The following is a 25,636-nucleotide window of genomic DNA, read 5'->3' as shown; positions in this document are numbered from 1 at the left end:
TCTCTTGAATCTTTCTTGAAGTATTGTATTTATTATACTTAAAAAGTTTTTTTTATCTGGATATTATTAATTTGCTAAAAAGTTTTTGAAAGTAACTTTATTTAGATTTTGGTTAGTACTTTGCTACAAAGTTTATTAAAATAATTCAAAATTTAGATTCTATTATGTTATTTTTTTCTAATTAATCTTTATTAAAAATGTACTTATTCATTATACTCAACAAATTTTCTTACTAGTTTTTTGCTAGTAGTTGGCTACCTTTTTTTTTTAAATTATTTAATTTTCTTTTATTTTTTTAAAGTTTAAACAAAGTATTGTATTTTTTTTATTTTTTTTAAAATCTCTAAACAAAGTATTTTATCTATTATACTTTGCAAAGTTTTTATCAAGAATTCTGCTAATTCTTTTTAATTAAGATATTATTTTTTTTTTATTTTTCAAAAAAAGTATAATAGTTATTAAACTTTGCAAAGTTATTAATCTAGATTTTTTTAAAATTTTTAAAACATAATTTTAATTATTATTATCTTAAAAAAAAGTATTATTTTTTTTATACTTAGTTTTTAATGAAATATTATTATTAAGAAGTTTTTAGTGACAGTAAATATATTTTGAAAATTTTTTATTTTTAATAAAATTTAAATTTAATTTAAATGTATAAATTTATAAATTTTAGAAAATGTTTTTAATAAATCAAACTTTCATATTTCATATTCAGCCAAACTCTGAAAGTACAACCAATCAAAAAACTCTTCTAACTGAAGACAGCTGTCCTGGACATAAGGCGGATTGGCTAAAAGCGGATTTTTTGTTAAAATCGAAGCTTAATTGGGATCAGAAGGAAGAATCAGAACCCGAATTGCTTCAAGGTAGTCCATATTATTAGCATCTATTTCTTCTGTATACTTTTTTAAATTTTTTAATTATTAATTACTTCTATAATTTTTTTATTAATAACAAAATTTATATAGATTTTACCTTTCGATATTTTCATTTAGTAACTTATTAAATTTATAATTTTTAATTATTTGTATTTATTATTTTTTATAATTTATAATTACATTCATTATTGAATTATTTATTATTTATTAATTCTGATCTTTAAATTTTAAAAGAACAAAACTTTTTTTGTAACTTCATATTTTCATTGCAACTTTTAAACTTTTCTTTTTGTTTTTATTATTAAAACGTTATTTACTTATACACCAACAGATTCTTCTGATTCCGATAGCAGATCATAACTTTTACGTTAAATATAATAACAATAATAGTAATGATAACAATTTTTTAATATTTTCAACGTAACGAATCATAAGTTATTGTGCTCGTGGTGGGCCCGTCGGACGTTTTGATGGAAGCGCTTGACAAAAAAATAAAGAAAATCATTTTATAAATATGTCAAGTATACTATAAAAGTATTAATAAATATATATGAATCCTTTTTTACTATAATGATAATAATAGTGTTAGTAATAATATTAATAATAATAATAAACTCCGTGAGAAAAAGCAAAAATTGCTTTGATCTTCATTTTGGCTCTTTTCATTTTTGCGGCTGATCCTGTTCTTACTCTCGACTTTTTTTTTGTTACTTTTTATATAAAGTTTTAGTATTATTAATATTATATTATTATTATTATCATTAGTAGTAGTAGTAAAAAAAACTCTTTTTCTTATAAATATTAATAAACAACCTTTTATTTTGAGAAGATAATTAATGGGGATCCCAATTGCGCCTTAATTGAATCAAATAATTAATTATATCAGCAACTGATTTTTATTGTACAATTATTATTCATTAGAAGATTATTGAGTCAACTGAAATTTTATATGTACGAAAGCACGTGTTTTAGCCACTTGGCTATTTATAGTTAATAGCGCCAAGTTATTAGGGGTTTTTTTATTCTACTTAAAATGATATTTGGGATTATTCCATATAAAAGTATACCTAAACCAATCGAATAAAGCCACCAATAGAGCGAGAGGGGCACTGTGCCTATAACAATAATAGTAATAATTATAGTGGATAATAATAATGAATTAACCAGCAAACTCGCCGCCAAATTCCACAAAAAGAAACTGAACCACCATTGTAAAGAGTAAAACAGAAACAAAAGCAGTATTTTTAAAAATATTCTCAAAGATATTTTTTTCTATAAAAATAAGGAGTAATAATAATAATCCCAATAATAGTAATAAAAGGCGGACCGCCATGGATCTTCCGGCAGTTGACTTCATTAAAAATCTGGCACATGACAAACACGTTGAAAAACACAGTCAGGTGCTCTCTTCCTGCCAAGTTGACCATCAGCGCACAAAATTATTAAATGATACCATATAATTTTATTTTGTACCAAGATACTCAAGCCCAAACGCAGCTGGTGCATAGTAGAGAACATAGAAATTGACCAATAACTGATAAGCTGCCTGCCCTGCCCGGCCGAGTTAGATAGTTTAACCGAAGACCTACGTAGAGCCAACCGATGATATTCTTCCACATAAGCGAAGTGATGAGTGGTTCATTAAGGCCGTTAGGCGGTCGTTGAAGAAGGTCGGGGGATGGCGGCTCAGTGGACAGAGCAAGAGCGGCCTTAATACCCCCAATCACTCTATTTATCCGGAGTGGCCACATGGCTTAAGGGGTACCATGGTGTCCATGATGAGGTTGACCCAAAGCAGCTGGACAGGCTTCAAGGGAGAGGTGCCCTCCACGCTGCTGAGAGACCCAATAAACGCCAGAGATACAGCCACAATGTTGACAGTCAGTTGGAACTGCAGAAACTTTCGGATCGAATCGAAGACGTTCCGACCCCATACACACGCCTATTGGTTGCTTGAGCAAAACAGAACATCTACGACCAATTATAAAACTTACTTGGACAATCGACTTAAAGTTGTCGTCCAACAAAACAATGGCAGAGGCCTGCTTGGCTATCTCCGTACCCGTCAGGCCCATGCTGAATCCCACGTGTGCCTGGCTTAAAGCTGCAAGGCGCCATTAGAGAAACGCTCACGGGTCTCGCCCTCACAAAAATAAGCGTCTACCAGGGCCGTCGTTGGCGCCATCGCCCGTCACAGCAACGATTTCTCCCAACTCCTTGAGAACGCGCACGAGAGTAAGCTTGTCGTTGGGCGAGGAACGGGAGAGGACCCTCAAATTCGGGCTAGTAACCAATAAGCAATTAATTGGGCCAGGAGACACGTGACTTTTCGCACCAAATTTCCTTAAGCCTTTCTTCGCTGAGTTTTTCGAAGTCCGGTCCCTCCATGACTAATCCGTCGTCGATACCGCATCTCTGGGCGATCGCTCTGGCGGTGATTGCGTTGTCTCCAGTCACCAATCGGACAGTTATGCCTGCCTAGCGTGCTATAAGGAGTATCCATTAAAAAACGAGCAAATTAAATTGAACCTGCTGGCACTGGCGCACAGCGTGGGGCACTTCCGGCCGGACGGGGTCCATAATACCTACAATGCCAAGTAGTACAAACGGGCCAGCATACTCGAATTCGGCCTATTCGCGAGGTGAACAATCAACGCACGTGGTCAACAGCATTACAAATTGTTACAACACGCGCCTGACGGCAGTGCATTTCAAAAGCACGTGGGCCGCCACTTTTGTTATACTCTAAATAAACCATGAGTAAAAGAAGTACATCAAAATTTTCATCCACATCGGCGTAGGCCAATCCGATGGTGCGAAGTGCCTCGTTCGCCATGCGGTCAATTTCATTATAAAACCTGAACAAAAAAGTTTAAAATATAAAACCCTCAAAAGAAATAACGAATAAAAAATGTTTAGCAAATAAATAAATATCTTATTTATTTAAAAATTATGAACTTTTTTTTATTAAATACAAATTTTTTTAGTTACTAAAAAATTTATGAAAAAATACACTATAACTTCACTAATTTGAAACTTTTAATATAAAAATAATATTTTCATTATTATAATTTCACCATTTTTGAGGAATATCCGTTTTTTTTCCGTCGTGAGTAAGAACGGATTCACAAGACTTCAGAACCATTTCCGACGCACCTATAATAGTGCAGTACAGGGAATAGACTTAACGATAGTGAATAGAAAAAATAAAGCTTTTTATTGGATTGTTAAAAAGGTATCTGTCCATTAATATTTAAGCAACTAAAGAATTTTTATGATTAATAATAATCGTGTAAAAAGTTTAACCAATAAAAATAATAGGTGAACTTATTCAATTATAGAGAGTTAATAAAAAGTAAAATAACTTTTCATTTTATTTTTATTAATTTACTTATTATTATAATTATTAATTACACATTACTAAAAAAATAAAAACTTTTAATTTTTTTATTAAAAAATTTTTAACACCATAACTATAATAAGCTTATAATTATCGAATAAAATTATTTACTATAAGAAATTTTATAAAGAACTTCTTTTTTTTATCCGTTAATAAAAATTATTTACCTGAAATAATGAACTTATTTGTATTTTATATACTTTTAATAAAGTCCCATTATTTTTTTTCCCGTATAACATTTCTATTTATCTTTGGGTAATCAACTTCTTCATATTAGATATACTTCATTATAAATAGACACTCGTAACTTTTTATAATAAAAAAATTTATAGCATTACAATTTTTTAGGTTTCAGAAAAATTTTAATATTCATTAAAATATTTTTGTATTTCATTTTTATTTGTTTTTCCAAAGGTATCATTATTAAATAACAGTCGCGAAAAAGGGTCTTTCATTATACTTAGTAAATAACTTTATAAAAGAAAACATACACTATTATTATTAAATAGTCGTTTTATTTTTTATAGTAGTATAATTATTACAATTATAATGACTGTCATTAATTTTTTCAGTATTTTTTCTGAATCCGACAGAAAATTTTTTTCAAAATATTGTATTATTATTATAAACTTTTAAATTAACTAAATTTTTCTAAAATTCACTATTTTTATGCAACTCGCCAAAATTCTTTTCAATATTTTAACTCTTCTTTATTAAACTTTTCCAATATATATTTTAACTTTATTATAATTTTTGTCACTATATTTATACTGCAACCAACCTAAAGTATTTTATTTTACTAATATCTTATACGAAGAAACTATAAAATTTCTTAAATTTTTTTACATAAATATTAAAGTTTTATTCACCATATTTACTGAAATCAACAAATATGTTTTCATATATACTAAAATGAAAAATAATAACTAAAAAGCATTTAAAAGTTATTTTATTATTTCTTTTCACTATTTTTCCTGCAACCAACAAAATTTTTAATTATCTTTTATTTTGTTAATTTTTTATATAAAAATAAACCAATAAAACGTCTAAAAGTCATTTATAGTGTTTTATCACAATATTTTTTGCACAAAATTATTTTTTTTTACACAAACTGGTAAACATTTTAAAGAATTTTTTATAAACTTTATTATATATTATATTTATATAATTATTCGAATCACTATTTTTTTCTGCACCCCAAAAAAATTTTCTACCTTTTATATAAATTCTTTTTCCACGTGGCCTTTGAATAATAGTCAACATTTTTTTTTCTTTTGAAGAAAAAGGAAAAACGTTGAGAATATCTGTTTTTTCTCGAATCTAAAAATATTTATAAGAGACAGAAGAATAATGATAGTGAAATAATTTTTTTATTATATTAATAAAATGTAGTAATAAAATTATAAGATCTAAAAAAATAAAAAATATTATAAATATATAAAATATATAATAAGTAAAATAAATTATATATATAAATATAAAAGTAAATTTATAAAATTTATAGAAAATTAAAAAAAATTATAAATATTTTAAAAAGAAATAAAAATATTAATTTTCATATAATAAAAATTAAAAATAAATAACAGTTATAGAAAAATATAATTAATAGTAATAAAAATTATACAATAATAATAATTATAAAAGTGAAAATAATATTATTTATTTAGTGTAAAAATGTAATAATAAAATTAACGAATTTTAAATAATAAATAATAAAAGTTACAATAATAATAAATATTATAAGCTTTAAAAAAAGAAATAATATGAATAAAAGATTTAAACCGTAAATATTAAAAAAAAAATTATAAATATATTATAAAAAAGTAAAAATAAAAAAAGTTATTAAAAAATATTGTAAATAATTAAGAGAAAAAAAATAATACACTGACAAAAGTATAAGTGAAATATTTTATTTATTGGAGGAAAAAGAAGAAATGCTAAAATATAAAAATTATAATAATACAAAATACTAAAATTATTAAAAAAAATTAATAATATATAGAAAAAATAAATAATAATAATAAATATTAAAACTTAAAAAAAAATAAAAAAATATTAATAAAAAGTATTTTAAATACTTATAAAGATATAAAATTAATAAATAAAAAAGAAATAAACTGTAAATATTAAAAAAAATTATAACTTTTATAATAATGAAAAGCAAAATAAATGAAGTGTTAAGAAATTATCTATATATAAAAAAGAGAATTATAATAAAACAATAATAATAAAAGAAAAATATATATATTTTTATTTTAGTATAAAAAAGTAATAAAAAATATTACAAATATTTAAAAGAAACAAAATAATAATATAATATTAGTAGAGATATAGATTACTCTATTTGTAAAAAAAAGTAAAAATAAAACAAAAATTAACAAGTAAAAAAATATTTATAATAAAATAATATTATTAACAACCGAAATTAAGTAAAAGTGTAATTTTACTTATAATATATGGAATATAAAAATATTAGTTTAATATTAATAATAGTAAATAAAACATATAGAATAGAAAAATAAAGAAATAAATATATTTATAATAAAAACGTTATTCTGCTTCATAATAAATATAGAAATATATTTTTTAAATAATAATAAGTAAATAAAACTATAATAAAAAAATAATTATATTAATAATAAAAATTATGATAAAAATATTGTTAAAAATAACGAAAACTATATTTAATAAAAGTTTGGAAATTTATGATTTTCCTTAAATAAGATGAATCTAAAAATATTTGAGAAATAATAATAATAAGCAAATAATAACATATTAAATAGTAAAAAAATTATATAAAATAAAATTTTTCTTAAAATAAAATATATAAAGGATATATATATATTTCTTAATAATAAGAAGCACAATCAAAAGTAATAAAAAATATTAAATCAGAAATAAAAAAAAAATGATAATAAAAAGTAATAAGAATAAAACTTTCCATAAATTAAAAATATACAAAAGAATTTGTAAAATAACAACAATAAGTATATAAAAATATATTAAATAGTAAAATAAAAAAAATCAGGTCGATAATAATTATATTATAAATATATATTTTTTTAAAAATTTAAAATATATAAAATATTTATTTAATAAGTATAATAGTCATGAGTAAATAAAAACATAATTAAATTAGTTAAAGAGAGAGAATAATATTAAGAAAAATATTATTTTCTAAAATTAAATTTAACTAAAAATTGTAATAATTATAAATAAGTAGAAACAACTATATAATATTTAAACACGATAAAAATTTCATATTAAAATATATAAAAATATTATAAACTATTAACTTCTCTTAATAAAGACAAAAGTTTTAATAATAATAAAAATACTTGAACTTTAAAATAAATGTAATTAGTACAATTTTTATACAGAAATAAAAGTTTTTTATAAAAAAGGATATAAATACTCATATAATAACTATTAAAAAAAAATTAAATATAGAAAAACAATGAGTTTGAACTTTTCAAGAATATAATAATTACATAATAACTTTTTAATAATAATAACGTTTTTACATGATAAAAAAAAGTAAAAGACGTTACTTGTTACGATAAATAATAAAAAAAAAACTTTTTCAAAGTCATAATCGAGTTCTGCTAAGAAATTTACAAGCGCGGTTTCTGTTCGCGAGCCTGCAATGATGGTTTTCCCTGAAAAAAATTATTTTTTATTATTATTAACAAAAATATTCTTTAGGCGATTTTTATTGTATTATGTAAATTTGTATTTACAATCTATTTATTACTTTTTCATTAAACTATTATTAACCCAGAAAAGTATTAATAAATTTGCGCACAAATATTTATGAAAATAAAAATAATAGTTTCAAAAAATATTAACTAAAAAGAAACTTTATATAAATATAAAAAAAAAATATAACAAATCGACAATATATTAATTTCTTTTAATATTTAGAAGTTTGGTGAAATAATAAATTATAAAAGTTAAATAATAAAAAAACTAAACTTTTTTGTTTTATATTATAATTATAATAATAACAGTTTTATTAAAAGTCTAATTTCTAAAACAACAATAATAATAAATAAAGTATAACACAAAAATCTAATTTTCTTTGTATAAAAATTATAATTATTAGATTTATTATAAAAGGAAATTTAAATATTTAAAAATAAATTTGTTTGCTATTTATTCTTGTTTTTATTGGTAAAATTTATGTGCACAAAAGTTGTAATCTATACTTTCAAGTGGCTTATAACTTTAAGAAGCTATCACTTAAGTAAATAAAAAAAAAATAATAATTTCTTTGCCATAAATCAGAATGAAATATTAAAGAAAATATAATTAAATTAATAAAGATAATATTATTTCTATTTTTTCTTGTTTAATTGGTGAAATTTATATGTTCAAAAAAGTTATTGTTTTTTAGTGGCTCATAACTTTATAAACACTTAATTTAGTAAATCAATAGTAATGAAAAACTTTAATAATATAAATATCTAATAATAATTAATAAATAAAAAAATAATAACCTTCTTTTTCCAAGCGATAAACAGTAGAGTTGCAAGAAATATTCTCATTTATAAGATCTTTGAGAAAACTATAAAAAGTGAATATACAAAAAAAATAATTTTTTTAACTACAAAACTAGGAAATAAATTTTCTAAAAAACCAATGTAAACACTTTTTTGGTAATAAAAGTGGTGCACTAGCAAAAATTTAGAACAAATGAAATACGATTTTCTATCAGAAAATAATGTTTATTGGAGCATTTATTCAATGATAGTCGGGTTAAAAAATTTAGTTTTTATAACTTTTTCATATAAACATGATATAATTTTATGTAGAATATAATAAAATTGTTATAATTAATTTTTAATATTAAATAATAATAATACGAACCCCGCAACTTAATAAAACTGTTTAATAATATAAAACTTTATTAGTAGAAAAAATTAAAATATTCTTTATAAAATTAATAATAATAACATTCGACTTTTCATAAACTATTAAAATCGTTTATAGTATAAGAAAAAACTTTATTAGTATAGTTTATATATATATATATTAATTTAAATAATAATAATATAAATTCACAATTTCCCATGAACTTTTTTCAACTGTTTAATAATATAATAACTACTTTTTTTTCATAAAAATATAAAATTTTATTAGTAGAGGAGCTTATATATAAATATATCAATAATAATATTAATAACATACGAATTTTCGTATACTGTTTTCAACTGTTTCATGTCATCAAAAAGTTCGTTTCCCAGTAATCCCTTAACTACAGTCATCTTATTAAGAGTGAGAGTTCCTGAAAAATATAAATAGAAATAATTGGAAGTAAAAATTTATATAATAAAAATAAAAATAAACTTGATATTTATAAATATTGAGAAGTAAAAATTTATATATAACAAAAATAAAAAATAAAAACAAATACTTAAGAATTTATAAATACATAAAAAGTTATGAATTGCACCAGTTTTATCAGAACAAATAGCCGAAGCTCCTCCCATCGTTTCACATGCTTCAAGCCTGTTTATTTTTATTTTTATTATTAGTATTTAAATTTATGTTATTTTTATTTGTTATTATATTTTTAAATAATACCCGACTATGTTATTATTATTATATAAAATTAAAAAAATAATAAAACCATAAAAAAAATAAAAACAAAAAATTTGAATAAGAAAATAAATATAAAAACATAATTATTCATTATTAAAATTGATATTACTATTATTATAATAAGAAAAATAATAGTAATTCTATAATAAAAGAAAATTGTATATGTAAAAAAATATATATATAAATTATATATTAATAAATTTATAGTATTAGTATTATATAAGGTGTTACTTATATATTTTATAAGTTCTTTACTAAACCATTATTATTATTATAATAAAATAAAATAAAAATTGTACATAATAAAAAAAATAAATATAAAATACAAATATTTACTAATAAAATGATAGCCATTAATATTATAAAAAACCTTCGGACTAAAATATTATCGTTGAACATTTTCATAACGCTATACGCTAAGGAAATAGTAACGGCTAAAGGCAGTCCCTCAAGAAAATAAATATATATAAAAATTTTTAAATTAATTTCTGTAAAGGTTTCTTAATACTACAGAAAAAGCATTAGAGGTCTAAAAAATATTTTTAAAAGGATAAAAAATCAGTTTTATAATATTATTGAAAGTTTCTATATATAAAATAAATAAAAAGCATGGAAAAAGTTATAATAACATTTTTTATAAGTTTTAATAATTTTAAGATTTTTATATTTCTATAATATTTTTGCTAAACACAATTTTTAGAAAGTTTTAATATAGAAAATATACGATAAAGCATTAAGAAAGTTAAAATATTAATATCTCTTATAAGTTTTCACAAAAAAAGTAAATTTTATGTTTTTTTAAACTTCTTATTGTTCTGAAATATATTTTTAAATAATTTTTTTAAAGTTACATTAACATTATATATAAAATAAGGAAAAAAGCATAAAAAATCAGTTTTACGATATTTCTTGAATTTTTATATAAAAAAAAGTAATTTTAATAGAAGTTTTATAAACTTTTTATAATTAATATTTTTCCTAAATAATTTCTTAAAAGTTTTTATATAAAATAAAAAACTTATAAAAAATTTCATAAACTTTTTATTATTATACAATATTTTTGCTAAATATATTTCCTAAAAGGTTTTATATTATAAAAAAAAACTACTAAAAAGTTTTTTTATAAACTTTTTACATCTCATTATATTTTATTTATATATATATATAGTTTTTTATAAATAATTTTTTTTAAAACTTTTTATATTTTTTAATTTTTTCTTTATTTATTTATTAAAAGTTATTAATATAAAAACTTTTTATATTTCATAATAGACTCGCTAATAATATAGTTTTAAGTAAAAAAAAAATATTACTTCAGGCACAGCAACGACAAGAATAGTAACGCCAGTAATAATAATTTTAGTCAAGACAGAAAAAAAGTGAAGATCAAAAGGGAGAAGCTGAACGTACATATTGACGATATATCGAACCTTTTTATATAAAAATATAATGAATATATATATAACATTATTTATATAAAAAATACTTTATTATAAAAATATATAATTAAATACAAAATAGATAACATCAATAGAATATAAAAAAATAATAATACATAAAAAGTGATAACAAAATTTAGTGCGAATAAATAATAACAAACCATAATTTATAATAATAATTATTCATAATAATAATAACTAAATACAGTGCGAAATATATTAACAGGTTATAATAATTATTCGTGATAAAAAATAATAACAAAATTTAGTGCGAAAAAATATCCACAAATCAAAAAAAATAAAAAAAAGAATAAAACAAGTAGGCGCCCAGCATTCACTATGCTACCAATAACTTCAATTACGGCAGCAAATTAATGTTTTAATAGAAAAATTATAATTGTCATAAATGAATTATAAGAAAACCATAATGTTAATAAAAACCTAATAAAACATTTGTAGTATCAATAATTATAGTAAATTTACATAATATAATATAGACAAAAAGAAAAAAATGAATTATAATAGTAATTATAATAACTGTGAGGCAAAACATTGTGAGAAGCGCCATGGCCATTCCAAAATAGGCAATTTTGTCCGCCAAACTGTTCAATTTTTTCTTTTGTATATAAAAGAAAAATAAAAATGTTGAAAAGAAATAATAAGGCTGTACTTTTTTTAATTTATTAATATAAAAAAAAGTTTATATAGGAAAAAACTGTGGAATATAAAGTAGTAGCAAAAAATTTTTTTTTGGTAGTATACAAATTTAGACAAAAAAATATAAATATGGTAATTAACCGTTAAGATACTTGGTAAATAATACTGAAAATATTTTCGTTTTACTTTTTTTATATAAATTTTATATATAACTTATTCTGGATAAAAAATTGTATATCTTGTAAAAAAAATAATAATAAAAGTTTACTAAAATTTTTCTTCATTAAGGATGTACAAAAGAATTTCTTATATATAAAAATACGCCAAGTAAAAAGTATTCACAAAAAGTTTATATATTCTTTTTACTAATATAAAAGTGTATCAAGTAAAAAGATAATAATAACAAGGTTATCATAATTTTATTTTCATTTTATATATTAAAAAAAATTTTTGTATTTTTTTTTTACTTTTAGAGTTACAGTACTTCTAATTTCTATACAAAGATATTAAAAATGTTTTTTAAAATACAGTTTAATAATATTTTTGGGTAGTTTCTTTTATAAAAAAAGTTGAGCATTATTATTATCACTAACTAAAATGAAAAATTTTCTCTAGTTTTTTATTTTTATTAATACTTATTATATTTTTACGATTAATATCTAAACAAATTGTTATATAATATACAATTCTACAGAAAAAATTAAACAATAAAAAAATATATCTTTTTTTATTTTCATAAGTTTAATTAAATAGTAACAAAATTATTGGCTTAAATTTATTACCAAAATTCCTAAAATTTTTTATTTTTTTTTCATTCATTATAAATAAATAAATAATTTTATTTCCATTGGCTTAATATTTATGAATAATTTACTCTATTAAAAGTATTTTTATATAAAATATTAAAATTTCCTTTTAAAAGTGTTTTTATATTAAAATAATTTAACATTAAAAAAAGGTAAACAAGCTTTTGTTTCCACTGGCTTAAAGTTTACATTAATTCAATAAAAAACTGCAATCGAAAATATTTTTATAAGAAACAAATTTTCATTGGCATATAGTATATTATGAAAACTAAAATTACATTAATTTCATTGGCTAAGAATTTATTATCAAAAAGAAAAGTGAAACATTCCTCGTTTTCGTTGGCTTATAAATATTTTTTTTCTATTCCATTATTATATATATATACTTTAATAACGCACAATAAATAATAAAAGTAATATATTAATAAATTAATATATAGACGTTATTATTATCATTATTATGTTATAACTATATATAAAAAACGATAATAATAATTAATAAATTGTATATAAAAAGTTAAGCATCTATACTTCACTAAATAATTATTATTAGTAATAGTAGTTTCTTTTATATATTTCTTATATTTATATAAATAAAACAGAAACTATCCTATAACAATATTTTCATATAAAACGTACATATAAGAAGTTCTTTTTTTGAAATTTTATTATTTTATTTTTTTTCTATATTTATAATTATCAAATATTTTATTTAATAAAAAAAAAGTTTATTAAAAATATTATTGCTAAAAAGAAATATAAAAGTTTTTTTATTATAATGTTTTCCTTAATAATTTATATTAAAAAAATTATATTTTTTTTTAGTTCATTATTTTTTGTACTTAATACTATAAAAGAATTTTATTAATATTAAACATATAAAAATAGTTTATTATAACAAAATAGTACTACTATAAAATAAATATAAAAAATTTTCATATTTTAATATTTTGCACTAAAATAATTTTTAATTTATTTTTTTTATATAATTATTATTACTAATAGTATTTTTAAAAATTATTAACTATATAAAAATATTAAACATAAAAAAGTGTATCACTAAAAAATTACCGTATAAGAAATATAATTATATAAAAACTTACATAAAAAATTTTAAATTATAATATTTTTATATATAAAAAAACTTGAAGAGGCGTTTCTTCAGACTTCCTTTGAAGAGCCAATAAAGTTTTTCCTTGAAAAGAATGAATGCCAGTAGCCAATACGAGGACTTTTCCGTGGCCCTCATTAACGGTCGAGCCTTTTATTATTAAACAATAATAATAAAATATCTTTATTCTATTTTTAATTTTTTCTTTTTTTTTTGGTCTTATAATTATATTTTTAGTTTTTTTATTTTTTTTTATTTCTTAAAGTCTTTATAAAATAAAAATAATAAACTATTAATATTTTATTAAAACTATTATATAACAAATACTCTAAGTAAACTTTCTTTTAATGATAAAATAATAAACTTAAAACTTAATATTTCATAAAAACTACTGTAAATATATAATCTAATATAATAATTATTATAAATTTTTCTAGATATACTTCTTTTTTAATAACAAATAATAAAAAAACTTGATAATATATATTAAAAACTTTTTTTCAGTAGTACGATAAATACAAGAAATATATATAAAAATAAATAAACTTAATAATAAATATTAAAAACTATTTCTCAGAAGAAATACAACAAATACATTAAATATATATAAAAGTATTATTTTATGAAACTACTAAACGTGAATGCAATAATTACAAAAAATGCAAGTTTTCTTTAGAAAGAATAGGAAGTTTAACAAAAATATAAGTAATAACTTTTATAAATTATAAATACTAATTATAATAAACTATTCTAATATAAAAAATGTCGGAGAAATCATAGAAATACGTGTGTAGACACGTGGTAGGAGTACACGGTATAAAGAGCGTGTGTAGAGACGTGGAGCCTAACCAGACAGACAGGTGGCACGGACACGAGATACAATATCACATGGTATATGTACCATGTGGTATGAGAACGGGTCTCATTAGAGTTAAAAAGGAAAAATATATTAAAAAAGTTTATTATTCGTAAAATAATAAATAAAATATATAATGAAGTATAAAACAATAAAAAGAAAAAGAAAGAAGAGAAAGTATTTTATAAATATAAAAAAAGTACAAATAAAAAAATTTAAAATGTTATAAAAATTTATTAAAAAATTAAAAAATTAAACAAGAAAGTTAATAAAGCTGCAACAATATATAATTTTAAAAGTATATAAAACATAAGGTCACAAAAAAATTTTTAAATAATTTCATTAAATTATTTGAAAAAAGGTCAATAAAAATAATGAATTTAAAAAAAAATTAAAAAAAATTAAACTAATCAAAGTACTTGGAAAGACCATAAAAATAACAAATTTATAATTTTTTATTATATTAACCAAAAAAAAGTCTTTAAATATAATGAATTTTTATAATATTAAAGAAACGGTTTAAATTATTATATAAAAAAATTAATCAAATTAAATGGATAAAAAAAGTACTAGAAATGAATTTTTAAAATAATTTAAAAAAAAAAACAAAAAAGAGTTAAATATAAAAAGTAAAAATTTATTTAAGACTGGTGAAAAGCCTTCAAAAATAATGAATTTTATAAAATAAAATTAAAAAAGGTTTAAAAAACATCATAAAAATTAGAATAAAAAATTGACACTAAAATTAATGAATTCTTTGTAAATTTTCGTTATAGGAAAAATAATTAAAATTAAAAAAAATGATACTTAATGATTTTTATTATAAAAAATAATATCAAAAGAAACGTTACTAAAAAATTTAGAATAACCAATAAAAAATGACAAAAATAATGAATCTTTTATTAATAATAATTATAAGCAAAAAAAAATATTTTAAATTTATTATAATTAAAAAAAACAAGAAAATAATAATGAATTTTTATAATATTACAAATCATATTTTTTAATATTATAAAATTATTAAAAAAAATTACAAAATATAATGCAAATTAGGAAATTTTAATAAATTTTTACGTATAATAAAACTTTGGCAGTGAAATTGATTAATATTCATAAAAATTATTAAAAAACAAAAAAAATCTGTATATAGAATAAATTTTTATAAATAATTAATCCAAAAATAAATAAAATTTATTATTTTTAAATATAGGCTTACAATAAAAAAAAAGTAATACTGAAAAAATATTCCAAAAAACTTTTTTAAGTGTAATACAATTACCAAAAAAAATAATGGGAATTTTAACGAAACAAGTCCTTAATATAACCAAAATTAAGTAAAGAAAAATTTATATCACTAAAATAAAAAAAATAATAAGGAACTATTATAAAAAAAGTTTAGAGTATTTTGTTTTTTAAAAACTATTCATTAAAGTTATTAAAATAGAATATTTTATATTAAATTCTAGTTACGTTTATATATATAATATATTTATTATTTAATATTTATTAAAAACATTTAATAAAAAGTTGATATAATATTTAAATTCTGCAGAATTTTTAAGAAACTAAAAATAATATATAAAAAAGTTTATACTAAAAATATTAAAACAGATTATAATAAAAATTAATAATAAGTTTTTTGTGAGTAAAAATATTATAAACAAAAAACAGTAAAAGTCTTAAATTATTTAAGTAAAAATTTTAATATTAATAATACCAGAAATCATAAACGGATCGTCTTTGCCTTTTTTGATTGGCTTAGATTCGCCAGTTATACTCGATTGGTCACAAACTAAATTCCGGCCTCGTTTATTAGTCATTTATTAGTTAAAATAAATAATAATAACAATATAAAAAATAACGTAATAACTAATAAACTTTTTGAAAATTTTTAAAATGTTAGTAAATCTTTTTTTATAACAAAAAAGTGTAGAACAATGAAAGTTACAAAATAATGTCTATAACAAAATTTTATTAAATTAATTATATTATTATAATTGTTTAATTTAATTAATAACAAACGATAAAACAACGAAATATAAAAGTTATTAATAATAAAATAAAACGATGTTTATTAACAAATATTACTTTTATCAATAATAAAATATTCTATATAACAAACTTTTATAGTAAAAATATAGAAACGACACACACTTTTCTAATACCACTACTAATAAAAAATATATAAATTTTATAGTCAAGTAACATTGATAAGTTTTAATTAGCTGCTTTGCACTGTACCGGAGAAATCTTTACCTCAGACAAACACGTGCTGACGCGTGGTATGCATGAATTTTATGCACGGTTTTTTTTTTACGAACAAGAAAGTGAAATTTATTATTTATTAAATGTAAGCCAACTTTCAGAATGCAATATTTTTTTAAATTTTTATTAAAAAAAATTCAATTTTACAAAATTTTATAAATAGTAATAAATAAATTTATTTCAGTAGTAATTTCATATAAAATAATATTCTTTTATTTTTATTTATTATCATTAGAAATTTCTTGTGGTTTTCTTATATTTATTATATCAAATGCAGTTTAATGAATACTACTAGTAATAATAAATAGAAAAATTACTTTTTTCATACTAAAATAATTCACTTTTACTTTTATGTATTACATTTATAGTTTTCTTACACTTTTCATATAGTTATTATATCAAAATGACTGCAGTTTTATAAATGCTAATAAAAGGATACTCAATATATATAGTATAGTAATAATTATAAAGAATATCATTTTTCACACTCAGCAATTTACTTTAACTTTTATTTGGTTGTATTAATAATTTTTTGACTTCTTATAAATTATGATATAAAAAGTGATTGCGGTTTTATATTTCATAATAATTTAAAATTTGTAAAAATAATTTTTTTTTAAAAAAATTTCACTTCTTTTATAAACTCGTACCAGTCAAAAAACTTTATTTATTATTAATTTTTATTTGATATATTTATTACTTTTATATAATTTTTATAATAAAATAAAAAATATTATAATAATAAATACATTTTACTCTTTAATATATTATTGTAAAAGAAATTATTAAAAAAATGCTTGTAATATATAAAAAATATCATTTCATTGTTTTCTATTTTCAATTTTTACTTCTACAAACTTTTCATTAAAGTTAATTTTAATTTTTGAAGTATATATAAAATATAATAAATAAATTTATAATATTTATTTTTATTATAATACTCTTTTACGGTGTTAATAATATAAAATCACATGAATATAAATTTATATAGTGAAATTAATAAACCAGTAATAAGCAAGCCATCTGCGCATAAAATGTCGCCAGGTTCAACCACTAAAATGTCCCCAACGTAAACCTTAAAATTTTATTTATTTTTTTAATGAAAATTAAATATATATTTTTTAAGTATAATGGGTTTTTAGGATTTTTTCTAATAGACGTAAAGAAAATATTAATTAAACTTTAAAAGATGATAACAATAAGTAAACTACAATAAAAATAATAAATACAAAATATTTATTTTTATAATAATGAAATACTTTTTTTTTAAATATTAATAGAATTGTAAAGGAAATATTATCAAAAACTTAAATAAATATAACAATAAATAAATAAACGGTATTAGATATAATATAAACTTAAAATATTCATTTATAATAAATAATAAAATAGTTTCTAATAAAATTTTAAAAGAATGATAAAGAAAAAAAAATTTTTCAAAAAAATTTGAAAAATAATAAAATTTAAATATTATTAAAAATAATCTTAATTATAATTTGTTCTTTGAATAATAAATAATAAAATACGTTTCAATAATTGTGATAGTATAATAAAGAAAATAGCATAAAAAACTTGAAAATAATAAAAATTATTTTATAATTATTATTAAAAATAAAATAAAGTTTATAATATCTTTATATAATAACTAATGAAATAGTGTTTTATATATATTAATAGAATTATTTAGAAAATATTAAAGAAACTTCGAAAAATAAAATTAATAAATATTATTATAAATGATATTAAATATAAAATATTTTTTATTAATAGATATGAAATAATTTATTATAAATATTAATAGAATTACAAAAAAAATATTAAAAAATTTAAAAAATAATATTAATTATAAATATTTTTTATATAATAAATAATAAAAGAGGTTTTTATAATTTTAATAGAATATAAAGAAAAAACGTTATAATGATAAAAATATTTTATATAAAATATTTTATTATATAAAAAATAAATTATGAATGAAATTTTTTTAAAAAAATTGAAAAGGTAACAATTAACTAAATCTTTATAGTCACTCTAAAAAGTAATAATAATGAAAAAATCAATAAATATAATATTAAGTGATAATAAAAATTTTAATAAATAGTAATACATATTTTCTTTATAAAAAAATTTTAAGAGAAAATTTTACAAAAAAAACTTTAAAAATAAAATAATAAACTAAAAATTTATAGTCGCTCAAATAAAAAGTATTAAAAGTTTGAAGCTTAAAAAAATTGATGTTTTTATAAAAATAAATATATTTTTATGTGAAAATGAAAAGTTAACTAAAAAAAATGAAATTTTCTAAAGAAAAATTTGTAAATATTTACAGAATAATAAAAGTTTGACTGTTTTTTTAGCTTCATTTAGTAAATCCTAAAAGTAATGAATTTCAAATAAATTTTTTTACATGATAATATTATTCTTCATTATTTTCATATATACACTTTTAGAAATACTTTTTGTTCTGCTTTAATATTTACATTTGAATTATTTTTTTGTTATTTATTTTGTTTATTAATAGTGAATCTTATAAATTATTAAATAAAAAACGTATCCATAAGCATTTATATTAAAAATAAAAGTTTTTCTGGATAAATAATTATTATAATAAAAAAAAAAGGATTTCTATAAAAGTTCTTTCTTTATTATAACTTTAATAAACTGCTAAATGGTTGTTATTATATAATTTCTATATTATACAGCAATTATAGTTTCATTTTTTTATTAAAATTTTCAAAAAAAAGTTTATTGCATAAAATAAGTATTAAGATTATTTTTAAACTATTATATTTGCAACTTTAGTAAACCGTTTAAGCAAAAATTATAATTAATAATACATAACATTATTAATATATACATAGACTTAATATAAGTATAAAATATACCATAAATAATAAAAAGAAAAATATTTCGTTAACTATGAAAGTTTAAAAAACTTTATAAATTCTGTAAATTTTGGTATAATATAAACTTTTCGTAAATATAAATAAAATTTTGGACAATAATTATTATATTGTAACTTTTGTAAATAGTTTAAAAGCTTATAAAAATAATAAAATATACTAAAAAATTAATATAACCTTAAACTTAATATAAAGTTATAAAAAAAAGTAATATAATCCAAAAAAACTAAAAATAAGATATTAACTCTTCTTTTAGTTAATAGTAGATTATTTATTAATTAATAAACATTTAGAAAAACTTTAAAAAATTCCGAATTTCATTTAAAGTTAATTATGAAGTTTTCTTAATAAAAGTATAAAAAATAATAAAAAGCTTGAGGATTTAAAAACTGTAAAATTTTAAAAATATGATAATAAAATTTAGAAAAGATTATATCGAATTTTCTTTAATACTTTTTTTGTAAAACTATAGAAAAAATTAAGTTACTTTACTAAAAATAAAGCTTTGCTTAGTAAAATAAATATATTTTTATCATAAAAAATTGTTAAGTAACTTTTGTTAAAGTATAAATTTTTTGTTTAATAATAACTGAGGTTAAAGAAAAAGTTGATTAAAAGATTCTCGCAAAACTTATAATAATAATTGCCAACAATTATTCTAAAAAAACTCAGCAAGATTTAAATAACAATAATTAATAAATTAAAATAACTATTAAATATTTAAAATAAAAAAAATAAAACTTTTGTAATGTCAAATATAACTTGCTAAAAAACTGTTAAATATTTTAAATATTATATATAATATAAAAAAAATTGAATTATAATTGGGTTTTTTTTAAAAATACTGTTAAAATTTTTTAAAGTAAAATTATGAATATAAATATTCTATAAAAAATTATTATTAAAAAACTATCAAATAATTTTTTAGTAAATATAATAAAATTAGAAAAAGAGTTTCCAGCATTATTTTTATATATAATAAAGTTTTATATAAATTATAAAAGGTTTTAGCAAACTAATAAATATATTTTACTTCCACGTATTCTGCAGTAACTTTAATAATATTTAAAAATTTTTAAAATATTATAAAAAGTAAAGTTTTATTAAAAAAAATAAATTTCACAATAAAACTTTAATATTTTTTGAAAAAACTGTTTATAGCCTTTTATAATTATACAATTTTTTAAAGAAAATGATAATAATAATGTTTTATAAAAAATTAAAAGAGCTTTAAAAAAAAAAAGTGAAAATGCAATAAAAAAGTTTACAACAATACAAAAATAATAGCTTAAATTTATTGCAACAGTTAATATTTTTTTTTAATTTCAATTAATAATTATATAATAAAGCTAATAAAATTTATATAAAAGTGAAAAAAAAAAACAAAGGAAGCTTAAAGTTTCCTTCCATTATAAGAAATAAAGATAAATTACAAAAAAGTATATAAAAATAAACATTAAGCGATATTAGAAAAAAAACAAAAAGAATAAATAAAGAATATAATGGAAAGCATAAACAAATTTGTTATAGTATTTATTGATTAAAAAATGAAGAAAAATCTTTTATTTAGTAAATTAGTAAATCATTATTTATTATATCGAAATTAAGATTTTTTAGTTTTCTTTACAATAAATTAAAAAAAAATAAAGAATATCTTCCATTATAAAATATTTACCTCTAAATTTAAAATAAAATGTTTAATTTATTTATAAGTTAATATATAAATTTTAAAATATATAAAAAAAATATTTATTATTAGTTTTTTAAAATTAATAAAATCTAATAAATTTAAAAAAAAAATTTATATAAAATTTTGTGTAAAAAAATAAACATAAAAGAATATAAAAAATACCAAAATAATAAAAATAAAAAGTATTAATAATTAAAATTTTTGTTAATATTATAAACCATTTCTAAAATTAAAATTATATATTTAAAAATTAATTAAAATATTAACAAAAATTAAAAAAAACAAGAATTTACTAAAATAATGAAATATAGTTAGAAAGTACCAACTGTACAAAAATAATACTTTTTGTAAAACTTTAATTTTATTATAACAATTTGTAGTTTCCATTTATATTATATATAAATAAATTGCCAAAAACAAATAATAACATCAATAATAGTTTTAAAAAATATATTCTATCAATTCTATATTTTTATTAATACATTTATTAAATTAAAGAAGGAACGAAAAAAAAATTAATACAAAAATTATAAAGAAAATTAGAAATAATAATAGTAAGTTTCATATATTATTAAAAAGATATTTCAATAGATTAATATTTTTTAAAATTCATAACTTTAATTATAATTACTAAAAAAATATAAAATAAAATTAAACTAAAAACAATAAACTTTTTATAAAAAAAAACCTGGTAAACAGAAACTTCAGTTTGCTTTTGATTTCTTAAAACTTTAACGTCTATATCATTTTTTTTTTCGTTTAACTTTCGAAATTGTTTTTCCTGCAAAATTAAAGAATTAATCAAAAAATATTGTATAAAATTTACATTTATTAAATATAAATAAAATACAAAATTTTTATAAATAAGAAAAAAAAGAAAAGAACGTTTATAACTATTATAAAAAAAAATTCCCTTTATATACAGTATAAAAGATTTTAATAATACTAATAAAGTATAATAGAAATTTTCAACTTTAACAAAATTAAAAAATATAAAATTTGTATAAATTTATATATATATATATATATATTAAAAAAAATATGGGAACCAAACAATGTATGTCATAATGTTTATAAAATAGAACACATTTTTATATTAAAAATAATAATAGTTAACGAAAAAGTGATTAAGTAAAAATAATTTTAATAAACTTTATGAAAGTATAAAAAAGTTTGTAAATATCAAAAAACCACCACAATATTTATAACGAGAAGAATTATTATTATTTTTTACAGAAGTAAAATGAAATATATTAAATAAATTATAAAAGTACAAATAACTTTGTAAAAAATAAAAATTGTAATCGAAAAAAACTATTTTTTATATTATTTAATGTAAGTTAAAAAAAATTATATATAAAATTTTTTTATAACACCTTTTTAAAAAAAAAATTGAATAAATATTGTAATAATTATAAGCACGACAAGATTTATAGTTATATTTTAGCATTCATTAGTTTAAGTAAAATTTTTACTAACAAAAAATTTTTGTAAAAATAGTAAAGAAAAGAAAGAAACCTATAGATATTCATATCAAAAAATTAATTATGGAAAATTTAAATTAAATTACATATAATTTAGTAATCCTTATAAAAAGATAAATTATAAGTATTTTAGTAAAAAGTATAAAGTTTATAAATTAGTTTAAATAACACACGGATCACACAATTATATATAAAAAATGATTTACAAAATATGAAACTCAAAGTTGGTAAATTACTATAAAAATTATAAATTAATAATAATCAAAATTTAGAACTCGAATTTTTGTAAATAAAGTTCTAAAATAAATTTGATTTTAAAAAGAGTTAACTTTATTGGATAATAAATAATATATAAAGTAATAAAAAGTTTGATAATCAATCAATCCCAGAGTAAGTCAACGCTACAAATATAAGAAAGATGTCTAAAGGCAATATATAATAACTTGCTAGTGTTTATTAAAAAAAAATACTTTTAAACACTACCATAATTTATTAAGTACAGTTAATTACAGAAATGAAAGTCAAAGTTCGGAGTTTACTAAAAAAATATTTAAAATAATAATTTATAATGGGTAAACTTTTTTTAAAATCGAAAAAAAATTTTTTTTTATATTTTATAGTATAAAAATTATAATAAAGTTTATAATTTAAAACAAAATTTACATAAATTAAAGTTGTTATTTTATAAAAAAAATACGAAATTAAAATCTATTAACTCATTTAAAAAATTTTAATTGATAATAAAAATATGTCAAACTTTTGTAGAAAGTTTTATATAAAAATATATATAATAGCTAATTAAAGGATAATTAAAAAAATTTATAATTTACTAAATTAATTAACTTTATAAAAAAGTTTTGCTATAAATACTTTGTCATAAAGTAGTTTGAAGTTTATAAATTTAATACAGTAAAAAAAAAAGCACAAATCTCCACATTTAAGTTTATTTTATTTTATAAAAATAAAAATAAAAAACAGAAAACCTTAATTGATAGAAGTTTCTTATAAACCAAAACACAATTTATTCAAACATATATTTTTTATTTTACTTTAGGGATAGTGTAAAGTGCATAATAACAATAGTAAAACGCAAGTTTAAATTAGTTATACAACTGAAACTTGTTAAGTTATATTATAAGAAATTTAATAATTATGTAAATATTTTTAAGAATCTAAAGAAATATTATGATATTAAAAGTTCTAAACTTAAAGATCAAAACAGCAAAACACTAAATTATAAAAATTATAATTAATTTCTTTATATAATTTATTAAAAAGTTCAATTAAAAAAATAAATTATTTAATATTATAAATGATATATAGAAAAAGCTTATAAATTTAAAACTAAAACACAAATTTTTCTTTTAAATTATAAATAAAACGTTTTAATATAATTTAAAGTGGAATTTTACATTCAGAATCAATCTTTGAATGAATAAAGATTGATAAAGTTCTAATCAAAAAAAATTAAAGTGTAAAAAAAATAGTTTTTGTTAAAAATACTATTATTTATATTATTCATTATTATAATATATTATCAATAAAGAAAGATAAGGAAAAAGAATTTTAAATAATTTAAATTTTAGGTTATTCCAACAAGTTAGTAATATAATAATAAACTAAAATGTTATTTAGTAAATATTATATAGTTAAATTTAAACAAAAATTTAAAATATTCATAAAATTAGACACCGAAATAACATTGAAGACTACAATACTTTTTTAGTAAAATATAATTTTTTGTGGAAAATTAAATTAAATGAAACAATCAGTGCTCGTAATAAACTTATTAAGATCAAACTTTATAATAATTATATATTTAAAAAAAATAAACGTATTATATAAAACTAAAACCTTAATATTTAAAAAATAATGTATAAAAAAGAATGGAGTTTTCTTTAATAACTAAAGAAAGCAGATAACAAAAGAATAATCACCTTTTCGTAATCATTTAAAGCAGTAACAAACACGACGACTACCACTGCTGCTAAGATGGCCACGCCTTCTATCCAACCAGACGATGGGTTTTCATATAAACCCAGAGCAAGACTAATCTATCTCAATTAAAAAGGTTTGAAAAAAAAAATAAATAAAATAAAATGTAAATCAAGGCAATTTCAAATATATTTATAGTAAAGAATATTACAGCAGCGGAGATTGATAAAGTTATTAAAGTTTTGTCTTCCAACGTTTCTACCATTAACTCAGTCATAGTAACAACAGGAGGTTGAGGTATCGAATTATCTCCGTAACTATAAATGGTTTTAAGTTAAGTACAATATATAATAAGATAACAATTTATAATAATACAAATCTACTCTTCCATATTTATTAAGTGCTTCTTTATTTAAGCCTTTTTGAAAATCAGTTTTTAATAGCTGGGCAAGACCTATATATAGTTTCATGTAACAAAATGGAAGAAGTGGTCCATATACTATAAACTATTTTTTGTTACCTTCTAAATTTCCATACTGTTGTAAAAGATCTAAGCTCTGTTCACTTACTATTTTAGCTAAATCATCAGGAGATTTCCAACACAT

At 18.2% G+C, this 25,636-nt stretch overlaps 2 protein-coding genes across 2 annotated transcripts in view; one reads left to right on the top strand and one right to left on the bottom strand.

Moving 5' to 3' along the window:
* The window catches only part of LOC135121853 (RRP15-like protein), a 4,507-nt gene extending 3,104 nt beyond the window's left edge, over nucleotides 1-1,403 (top strand). Inside the window, exons 7-8 of the mRNA XM_064046134.1 lie at nucleotides 719-869; nucleotides 1,213-1,403. Coding sequence (XP_063902204.1) covers nucleotides 719-869; nucleotides 1,213-1,241 — 180 coding nt within the window. The 3' untranslated portion in view covers nucleotides 1,242-1,403. The remainder of the gene's footprint in view (nucleotides 1-718; nucleotides 870-1,212) is intronic.
* LOC135121851 (calcium-transporting ATPase PAT1-like) lies at nucleotides 866-25,636 on the bottom strand. Its single transcript, XM_064046133.1, has 32 exons — nucleotides 25,552-25,636; nucleotides 25,407-25,485; nucleotides 25,243-25,348; nucleotides 25,034-25,150; nucleotides 22,301-22,393; nucleotides 18,025-18,094; nucleotides 16,472-16,558; nucleotides 13,933-14,048; nucleotides 11,863-11,940; nucleotides 11,199-11,315; nucleotides 10,256-10,332; nucleotides 9,737-9,792; nucleotides 9,472-9,568; nucleotides 8,781-8,848; nucleotides 7,861-7,940; nucleotides 5,496-5,601; nucleotides 3,959-4,037; nucleotides 3,655-3,739; nucleotides 3,411-3,512; nucleotides 3,217-3,359; nucleotides 3,046-3,164; nucleotides 2,876-2,985; nucleotides 2,647-2,823; nucleotides 2,482-2,590; nucleotides 2,355-2,432; nucleotides 2,209-2,292; nucleotides 2,046-2,153; nucleotides 1,949-1,996; nucleotides 1,695-1,736; nucleotides 1,497-1,591; nucleotides 1,307-1,360; nucleotides 866-905 (listed from the first exon to the last, which is right to left on the bottom strand). Exons 1-31 carry the CDS (start codon nucleotides 25,634-25,636, stop codon nucleotides 1,310-1,312), a joined length of 2,862 nt encoding a protein of 953 aa, XP_063902203.1. The 3' UTR covers nucleotides 866-905; nucleotides 1,307-1,309.

This window comes from Zophobas morio, unplaced genomic scaffold, assembly GCF_036711695.1.
Source record: "Zophobas morio isolate AGI-343-1 ecotype UQ-CSIRO unplaced genomic scaffold, CSIRO_AGI_Zmor_V1 ptg000743l, whole genome shotgun sequence".
Classification (NCBI taxonomy): Eukaryota; Metazoa; Arthropoda; class Insecta; order Coleoptera; family Tenebrionidae; genus Zophobas; species Zophobas morio.
Note: the sequence above shows the minus strand (reverse complement) of the source record. Positions and strands in the feature narration are given on the sequence as shown.

Coding starts and splice junctions, on each gene's coding strand:
- LOC135121851 (XM_064046133.1), bottom strand. CDS start 25,636: ATGTGTTGGAAATCTCCTGATGATTTAGCTAAAATAGTAAGTGAACAG. Junction 11,941..13,932: donor CTGAAGAAACGCCTCTTCAA/GTTTTTTTATAT, acceptor TATATACAAAAG/AAAAAATTGAACAGTTTGGC. Junction 9,569..9,736: donor TATTTGTTCTGATAAAACTG/GTGCAATTCATA, acceptor TATATTTTTCAG/GAACTCTCACTCTTAATAAG.